Source organism: Phyllopteryx taeniolatus, chromosome 5 (assembly GCF_024500385.1).
Source record: "Phyllopteryx taeniolatus isolate TA_2022b chromosome 5, UOR_Ptae_1.2, whole genome shotgun sequence".
Taxonomy (NCBI): Eukaryota; Metazoa; Chordata; class Actinopteri; order Syngnathiformes; family Syngnathidae; genus Phyllopteryx; species Phyllopteryx taeniolatus.
In genome coordinates, this window is record NC_084506.1 from 29,343,725 (window position 1) to 29,353,531 (window position 9,807).

Consider the following 9,807-nt stretch of genomic DNA (forward strand, 5'->3'; position numbering starts at 1 on the left):
CCCGCACCATCCAATTCATACAACGGCACTTCTGGTGGTCCAGCCTGGTGAAAGACACCCGGGAGTTCGTCCGAGCCTGCTCCCTCTGTGCCCGAGGGAAGACTTCAAATCTGCCCCCAGCTGGTCTGGTGCGCCCCTTACCTATCCCGAACCACCCTTGGTCCCACATCGCCTTGGACTTTGTAACCGGACTGTCTCCCTCTGAAGGTAACACTATCATTCTTTATTGATCGGTTCTCCAAATATGTCCATTAGGTACCCCTCCCGAAGCTACTCTCTACCTTTGAAACCGGTAACCTCCTTGTCATTCACGTGTTTAACACTCCACGGAATGCCCATTGACATGGTCTCGGACCGAGGTCCTCAGTTCTCCTCCAATGTAAGGAAGGAGTTCTGTAAGGAGGTGGGCGCAGCAGCCAGTCTGTCTTCTGTGTACCATCCACAGTCCAACGGCCAGACGGAGCGGGCAAATCAGAATCTCTTCGCTGCGTTACCCTATGCAATCCCACCTTCTGGAGGACCTTTCTCCTGTGGATTGAATTTGCCCACAACTCCCTCACCATCTCCACCACAGGTATGTCTCCTTTCATGGCATGTTACGCTTTCCAACCACCGTTGTTCACGAAACAGGAGCACACTGTAGCAGTTCCCGCGGTGAGGGATCGCCTCCGACGGGTCCAGTCTGTTTGGAAGGACGTCAGGGTGGCTCTGACTCGATCTGCCAAGAGGAATAAGCAGCTGCCGGATTTTGGACGCTCCCCCACGCATGAGGACAAGGTGGGTCAGATGGTTTGGCTCTCCTCCCGTGACCTCCCGCTCCAAACAGAATCCTGTAAGCTCACTCCGCGTTTTATTGGTTCCTTTCCAATTACTAAAATCATCAATCCCACATCAGTTCAATTGAAGCTCCCACAGTCCCTCAAGATCCACTCAACATTCCACGTGTCCCTGCTTAAGCCTGTCTCCACCAGTACCCTTGGTGTTCCACTCCCTCGGGAGAATGTGAATAATTAAGAATTAATAAAAGAATTCAATGAGGCAAGGATGCTTACTTCTAATGAATCTGTGGTTATCACGTTGACAGCATTCATGCTTTATTCATAATGTGTTATAGGCTTGACAAGCAGAAAATCTATCTATTTCATAAAGATGCACCTTCAGGGACGCCAAAAGGTTGTCTCTCTCTAAAAATGGCTCTTCCTACTGTCAAGTAATTTGTCTGTTTTCCGGAACATTAATTTATCTCAGTATCTCAACCACAAGTTACTTTGCTTACTTGTAATCTTGCCCTGCCATAAAGGGACGTAGTTATCCATCCATCCATCCATTTTCTGAGCCGCTTATCCTCACTAGGGTCGCGGGCGTGCTGGAGCCTATCCCAGCTGTCATCGGGCAGGAGGCGGGGTACACTCTGAACTGGTTGCCAGCCAATCGCAGGGCACATACAAACAGACAACCATTCGCACTCACAGTCACACCTACGGGTAGTTTAGAGTCTCCAATTTATGCATGTTTTTGGGATGTGGGAGGAAACCGGAGTGCCCGGAGAAAACCCACGCAGGCACGGGGAGAACATGCAAACTCCACACAGTCGGGGCCGGGGATTGAACCCGGGTCCTCAGAACTGTGAGGCTGACGCTCCAACCAGTCGACCACCGTGCCGCCGGACATAGTTATATGCTACTCAAATGTGAAAATTAGTATTACACATATTAGCGTTAGCATTGTGTTTTTGCTCACTGAACCCTTACATACGGTTTGGGAAAGCACTAAAAATACCCTAAGTCATTCTTTCACCCTTAAATTTGATTGCTGAAAATAAAATAAGTATTTCAAATGTAATTCTTTTGTACAGTTGCTACGTTTGTGTACACGGAGGCCTGTTCGAAGTCAAATTTGACCTGTGTCTAATGAAATAAATATTAGATTTATTAGTATGTATTAAATCAAGGAATGTTAAATCAGTATGTGTGAAATCAAGGAAAATGGTGGCCACACAAGGCAGCATTGCTGGGGGGCACATGTACGCCCCATAACAAAAAAATAATTGCTACGTGTCATGTCAACCACTGGCGTTAGTTTGGAGCATTTGCGCCCCCTTGGTGAGTCTCCCTCTGTAAGTGAACGTACTAAGTGTATGTGACTCTCAAGCCTGAATCGGTAAGTGAATGACAAAGCACTTAATGATTCAGTGAACGAATCATTTGAATGTTTCAGTGAACCAATCATTTGAATGAATCTTCTTTATTAACCAATTCTCTTTCTAGCCTCAAAACAGAACATTACCTTCCTCACGGTACAAACAAGATTATAGCAAAATGTGACAAGTAGTTAACATGTATGCATGACTACTACTACTACTACTACTACTACTACTACTACAGGGAAACAAGCAACAACTAACAGGGGGGTCTTGCACATGGCACCATTCAAGCTAGAACCACCACTGGTCAGGGGATACAACATAGTCATTGTCTCCAAGTAGACATGCAACATTCCTTTACATGGCAAATACCACTATTAATGTTCCTGTCTTTCTTGCCAAACAATATCACATTAAGCTTATGTGCATCTCATGAAAAACTAAAGAATCACCAACATTGTAAAAAGTCAGTACAAAATGTTATCAATATGTTGATGGATATCTTGTAAAACCTCTATCTGCTTTTTCCAAGACGACAAAATAAAATGTATTGGAATCTCAAATTCACTTTTTTTATATATAACAATCAACGTGTTGCAATTGGGTTAAACACAAGCACATCTATTTGCCAAAAGTCCCTGAAAATAAGACACTCTACCTGAGGAGCTGTCTTAGTGCTTGTTCTGTGTGCCAAAAATAAGTCATTTGGATCACTATCCTTGGCTGGAGGCTTGGGCCTGCGCCCATAATGTGACTAGCATCAACTTGAATCAACAAGAACCCTGACATAATTAAATATAAATCATATTCAAGAGGTAGCTAGTGCAGGGTGCCAGAGCACTCGTATAATAAATCTGTGGCAATGTGTTCCCAATGCGACAACTCTCCATCTGAGATAACAAAATGAAAGAGGTAAAAAAAAATAACAAAAATAAAAGTAAATAAATAAAATCACACTGGTTGTCTTGCTTCAGCTGGAAAATCAAACGGGAAGAGAAACTCTGCTGACTTGAATGTGTGCGTGAATGCCTTTGTAAAGCGATTTGGCCATTGCGTGGAGTTGACAAAGCACTATTTAAGTACCATTTGTTTCCCGTACAGATATTATCAAAATGATCCCTATTCATGCAGACCTGCAAAAGCAACAGGAACCGCTATAAGATGTTTGCGAGGACAATCATTGGCAATGTCACTTTGTCAAGAAGCACGACATACAGTGTATGGGCACCACCTGCTTGTCTTCTACAACTATCTTTCAAATACAGAGGTGCCTTGAGATACAAGTGAATCAACTTATGAGTTTTTTAGATACAAAGAGCCGTCATTCAGCCCATTTCCTTCTTTGACATGCAAGCAGAAATTTGGGATACAACCGCTTTATGGTGGCAGTGAACTCAACTCTATTTGCAACAAGCAGCAGATTGACAAATAGTGAACAATTTACGTTGTTTATTACCACTCCCAGTAGAAGTTTACCGGAAAAGTAAATATAAAACAAAGATAATTATATGTTCTGTATTTCAAACAAACACATAGCTTTGTTTTGGATAAGTCAGTTTAGCTTATTGCAAACAAATAATGCAAAATGCCATAGACGGGCTAATAAATGCCATTTGTTTTCCAGTGTTATAACTCTTTTTTTGTTTTTACAGTATCCAAGCAAGTCCAAATTCAATTCGGTTCAATTCAAATTTTATTCATATGATGCCAAATTATAAACCCCAATTCCAATGAAGTTGTGACGGTATAAAATGTAAATAAAAACAGAATACAATGATTTGCAAATCCTTTTTAACCTACATTCAATTGAATATACAACAAAGACAAGATATATAATGTTCAAATTTATTTTATTTTTTTGCCAATATTCACTCATTTTGAATTATGCTGCTTATGTGTACCCAATTGTTTGAATAATGTGTGTCACAAGTCTTAAAAATCATTTTAAAAACTTGTTAGAATGTTAAAGATTTATGTGCACCCCACTTTAGGATACAACTTTTGTATTCATCTGTTTTCAGTTCTAAATAGTCTGTAAGCACCTTACCCTCTCAAAAGCAAAGACACGTTGCAAATAGTCAAATCTTAAAAGCTGTAGTAGGAGTTGTTGTCAGACAGCTGTAGCATTCCAAGAACCCAATTACATATAGTTGCTTTCAGGAAAACAACCATCGTTGTGCATTTTAAACATCAGCCAATAGTCCAAATAGCTCTTGATTGTTTCCCAGTGGGTATAAATAAGAAACCATTAAGCCATCAGACTGCAGCGACGATAAGAGTGCCACATTATCCTCACAATCCCTCCTCCCCTCCCCCCGACATTTCTCTTCTGCAATGACACACCCAAAACATTTTCTGTAGTTGATTTGACCCTGTGTGGTTTTCAGGCTCATTTATGATAAACCTCTTTGACCTCACTGTCCCCCTTAATCCTCCATAACCAATATGTCCCGAATGGACCTTTCTCCCTCTCCGTGCCACGCTGCCTTGGGACACGGGATGAATATAAAGGAGCCAAGAGGGAAACACCTGCCAAACAAGAGGGCCTTTTTAACAGAGTCAATTAGCTGCATGTCAATCAAGTATCAAGTCTCCCCAGCCAACTTGAAAGAAAAGCCCCAGCCTCGTCAAAACCTTATTTCTTAAATAGAGACTCCATTTGTCTCTCAGGTCAACTCATTTCGACAAAATGGTCCATAAACACACATCACTCTGAGGCTTGCACATAAGAATCCAAACTAAACCACCACTCCACTTTCGGTCCAAACTGTAACGAGTGTACTTGCCATATTGACATCACAGTGACAGACAAAATGAATAATAATAATACAAGCCTGTAAGGGGTTTGACATCCATTGTCTACAGTATCTTTGTTCTACTGGAAGCACTGATATTAAAGGGGTGCTTGCAATTTTCAAAAATATCTCTTTTTTGTCATATTTCTTTAAACTCACTATGACCTGCTAGTAGCAAGGGCGTCAAATGTCAATTGTCCTGAGCATACCTAAAATAAAGGTTTGAAAACAAACTGTTCTAAAAGATTAAATGCATTGCACTTAAAGCTGAACTCCACAATTTTTTGGGGTTAAAAAAATAAATTTCACCAAAGCCAATACGAGAGGAGATGACAAAATGCTGATTAAGCACATTGAGCCATTGCATATGTTGACACACCTTTGACGCTGCACAAATATTATGTTGTACTATAATGTTATAAAATAGATTAATAATTGGAAAAAGCAGGTTGCTAAAGAATCAGGACATGGGAGCGATACTGTATTTTAAAAGATGCTCGCTTATTTGAACAGCCAGTGAGAGGCACAAACATACGTACGTATACCGCCCGTGTACATTTTGGCCAGAGGCTTTGCTTTTTTTATCCACAGGTACATTATAAATATAGTTAAGCATCGTTGTAAAACAAAATAATATGTTTACAGTCTAATTTACATTATTTCAATGGTTTAGGGGGAATCCGGAAATCTATGTTTATATCTCCACATTAAAAGGTACTGTAACAACGCCGTGGTTAAAGAACGTATTTGTATGCTATTGACAGTTTCCCTCTCCAGTTTTACTTATCTTGCAGGTTTCAACAGCTCTATTATACACTACGATGGTGTATATGCATCTGCGAGTGGTTGGAAGAGGGGGAGACGGGGACAGTTGGACTCGGCATAGCCTTCGTCATATCGAAGCGACGGACCGCTTTGTTGTAATCCTGAATTCAAGCAGCAGGGGGTGCCAGAAATTGCAGATTATAGCTTTAAAAGTGAAATAAAACTAAACAGTACTGGAGTAAAAAACAGTTTCAACCACTGTAAAATTACACACAGCTTGAACACTTAAGTAATTATTTGGTGCACCACTAGAGGAATCTCCCACATACAACTAGTGTGGGAGAATCATTGATATACACATTTACCAGTTTCCATGCAAAACCAGTTGCATTGAATGGCAATATCTGGTATAACTTATAATAAATACAAATACAGTTTATATCATCTCTTATATTGTCTCTGTGGATGCCACCATTGTTGTATGACTTTCACGATATTTGATGCAGTCAACACAAACTCAAGAGGAGCCACTACTTGTATATTTCATCACAGCTTACAAATCACCATTGACAAAAATAAGTGCTACATTGTAGTGCGAAACTTCTAAGCCTATAGCCAATAAAATCAAAGTGGATTGTAAATGCTATTATAACAGCTCATTTTGAGACCATGTTGATTTACATATGCAAGCCCAATTCCAATGAAGTTGGGACATTGTGTTAAACATAAATAAAAACAGAATACATTCATTCATTCATTCATCTTCCGTTCCGCTTAACCTCACTAGGGTCGTGGGCGTGCTGGAGCCAATCCCAGCTATCTCCGGGCGAGAGGCGGGGTACACCGGAACTGGACGCCAGCCAATCGCAGGGCACATTATAAACAAACAACCATTCAATGATTTGCAAATCATGCTCAACCTATATTTAATTGAATACACTACAAAGACAAGATATTTAATGTCCAAACTGATCAACTTTATTGTTTTTAGCAAATAATCATTAACTTTGAATTTTATGGCTGCCACACGTTCCAAAAAAGCTGGGACAGGGTCATGTTTACCACTGTGTTACATCACCTTTTCTTTTTACAACATTCAATAAAGGTTTGGGAAATGACAACACTAATTGTTGAAGCTTTGTAGGTGGAATTCTTTCACATTCCTGGTTGATGTACAGCATCAGCTGTTCAACAGTCCGGGGTCTCCGTTGTCGTATTTTAAGCTTCATAATGCGCCACATATTTTCAATGGGAGACAGGTCAGGACTGCAGGCAGGCCAGTCCAGTACCCGCACTCTTTTACTACGAAGCCACGCTCTTGTAACACATGCAGAATGTGGTTTGGCATTTTCTTGCTGAAATAAGCATGAAAAAGACGTTGCTTGGATGGCAGCATATGTTTCTCCAAAACCTGCATGTACCTTTCAACATTAATGGTGCCGTCACAGATGTGTAAGTTACCCATGCCATTGGCACTAACACAGCCCCATACCATCACAGATGCTGGTTTTGAACTTTTCGTCCATAACAATCTGGATGGTTCTTTTCCTCTTTGGCCCGGAGGACACGACGTCCACAATTTCCAAAAACAATTTGAAATGTGGACTCGTCGGACCACAGAACACTTTTCCACTGTGCATCAGTCCATCTTAGATGAGCTGGGGCCCAGAGAAGCCGGCGGCGTTTCTGGGTGTTATTGATAAATGGCTTTTGCTATGCATAGTAGAGTTTGAAGTTGTACTTACGGATGTAGCGGCGAACTGTATTTACTGACATTGGTTTTCTGAAGTGTTCCTGAGCCCATGTGGTGATATCCTTTACACATTGATGTGGCTTTTTGATGCAGTGCCACCTGAGGTATCGAATGTCACGGGCATTCAATGTTGGTTTTGGGCCTTCCCGCTTACATGCAGTGATTTCTCCAGATTCTCTCAACCTTTTGACGATATTATGGACCGTAGATGATGAAATCCCTAAATTCCTTGCAATTGTACGTTGAGGAACATTGTCCTTAAACTGTTCGACTATTTTCTCACACACTTGTTCACAAAGAGGTGAACCTTGCCCCATCTTTGTTTGTGAATCACTGAGCAATTCAGGGAATCTCCTTTTATACCCACTGATGGCACCCACCTGTTCCCAGTTAGCCTGATCACCTGTGGGATGTTCCAAACAGGTGTTTGATGAGCAATCCTCAACTTTCTCAGTCTTTTTTGCCACCTGTCCCAGCTTTTTTGGAACGTGTTGCAGTCATAAAATTCTAAGTTAATGATTACGTGCTAAAAACAATCACGTTTATCAGTTTGAACATTAAATATCTTGTCTTTGTAGTGTATTCAATTAAGTATAGGTTGAACATGATTAGCAAATCATTGTATTCTGTTTTTATTTATGTTTAACACAACGCCCCGACTTCATTGGAATTAGGGTTGTAGACAAAAGTATTGGGACACACTTCTTAATCCATTAAAAAGGGGATACACTGTAGACCTCTGGGGCCCCATCAATCTTAATAACAAAGACTTTGACAGAAAGGCCTATTTTCTGCTCGAGCGTGACTGTGGTGTGGAAGAATGTACAGAGAACCCTGACTTCAACCGCACTGAACACATTTGTGGATGAACTTGACCAGAGATAGCGGTTACCTCTGACAAGGGACCAAAAGTCCTGCATGAGAACCTCGAAACAGAGGAGTGGCTGCTGTTTTCCATTAGGATCAACCAGCCATAATTTTTACATCCTGCAGGTGCAATGCTCATTGTGTGCCAATAAATTGATTGTGCAGCCATTCATCTTCTTAGAGGTCATATTATTAAGTGATTTTCTCAGTGCAGACGTTAAAATGTAACATGTTTGAACGTTCCCTCTTCCAAGTTGCAGGACTAAAATAGACATGCCCACATCTCGCATCCGATACGCTCCACCGCCTGCACATGCATGCACGTACAGTACTGTACTATGCTGTTGTCCAGTGAAATGAACAAAAAGGGCTCTTGCCACTCTGCCTTTTTTCTTTTCTTGTTTTTTTTTACACCATCCATTTCCTCCTCCTCCTCTGGCTCCTCTGCAGCAGGTGTTATTCTAACCTGAAGATTTTTTTTTTAGGCTGCAATTAGCATTATGTGCGGCGTTCTAACAGCAGGGGCCACTAGTGGCGTGTGATGAGAGGAGAAATCACGCCTCAGAAACACGTGGGAGATTACTCAAATATGCCCCCCCCCCCTCCCTTCCTAACCACACACACAAACACCCCCTTTTACCCCCATGGCTGCTGCACTGTTCTCTCCCCCAGTAAAGCATAAAGCATCTGTAGCATTTTTTAAAATTATTATTATTATGATGTATTTATTTGACAAAGAATACACTTTGGGTTTCATTGAAGGGGGAGTGGGAGGAGGAAGGAGGGTGCTTTGACCTTGCACAGTGTTGTCCTTAAACATGTGCAAAACATTGCAATCACACGCACGCCCCAACAACAGGTCAACGAGCACGCATCTCACGGTAGGCAAGATGCACACTTGCTCCATTACATAATGAGAGCCCCACACACACTTTGTGGCGACAGCGCGGTGTCAAAAGGACGCCCCTCCTCTGAGTCCTCTCGTTCGCGAAACACCTTGAAAGTGTCAGAGTCCCTCCCTCCACCACAACCCCGCTTACCTTTGCTATTGTTCTCCTCCCTGTTGAGATACATGGCTCTTGGAGTTGGCGGCACAGGCGATGCTGGAGGTGGTGATGTCGAGCTCGTAGCGGTGTCAGTGTACTCCTCAACTCCTCCTCCGGTGTAGTTGGAGCTGTTTTATTGTTGTCTTGCTCCTGCACAGCCTCTCTCTCTCTCTCTCTCTCTCTCTCTCTCTCTCTCTCTCTCTCTCTCTCTCTCTCTTTCTCTCTCTCTGTGTGTGTGTGTGTGTGTGTGTGTGTCTCCTCCTAAGAGTCAGAGTGTGTAGGTACAGGCTTCTGGATACTCTGACGAGCTCCCTCCTACTCCTCCTCTCTCATCTTTCGGACTCCCTCCTTCCTTTCCTAATAAGCATGTCATGGTCAAATGGCAAAACAGAAGAGTGTTGTTGTTGTTGTTTTAAATTTCCCCAAATGCATGTGGAT

General features: G+C 41.9%; 1 protein-coding gene across 1 annotated transcript in view; it reads right to left on the reverse strand.

Moving 5' to 3' along the window:
• syt7a (synaptotagmin VIIa) overlaps window positions 1-9,505 on the reverse strand; it is a 120,782-nt gene extending 111,277 nt beyond the window's left edge. Inside the window, exon 1 of the mRNA XM_061774605.1 lies at window positions 9,364-9,505. Within this exon, the coding sequence (XP_061630589.1) occupies window positions 9,364-9,397 (34 nt within the window). The 5' untranslated portion in view covers window positions 9,398-9,505. The remainder of the gene's footprint in view (window positions 1-9,363) is intronic.
• Window positions 9,506-9,807: the final 302 nt, after the last annotated feature.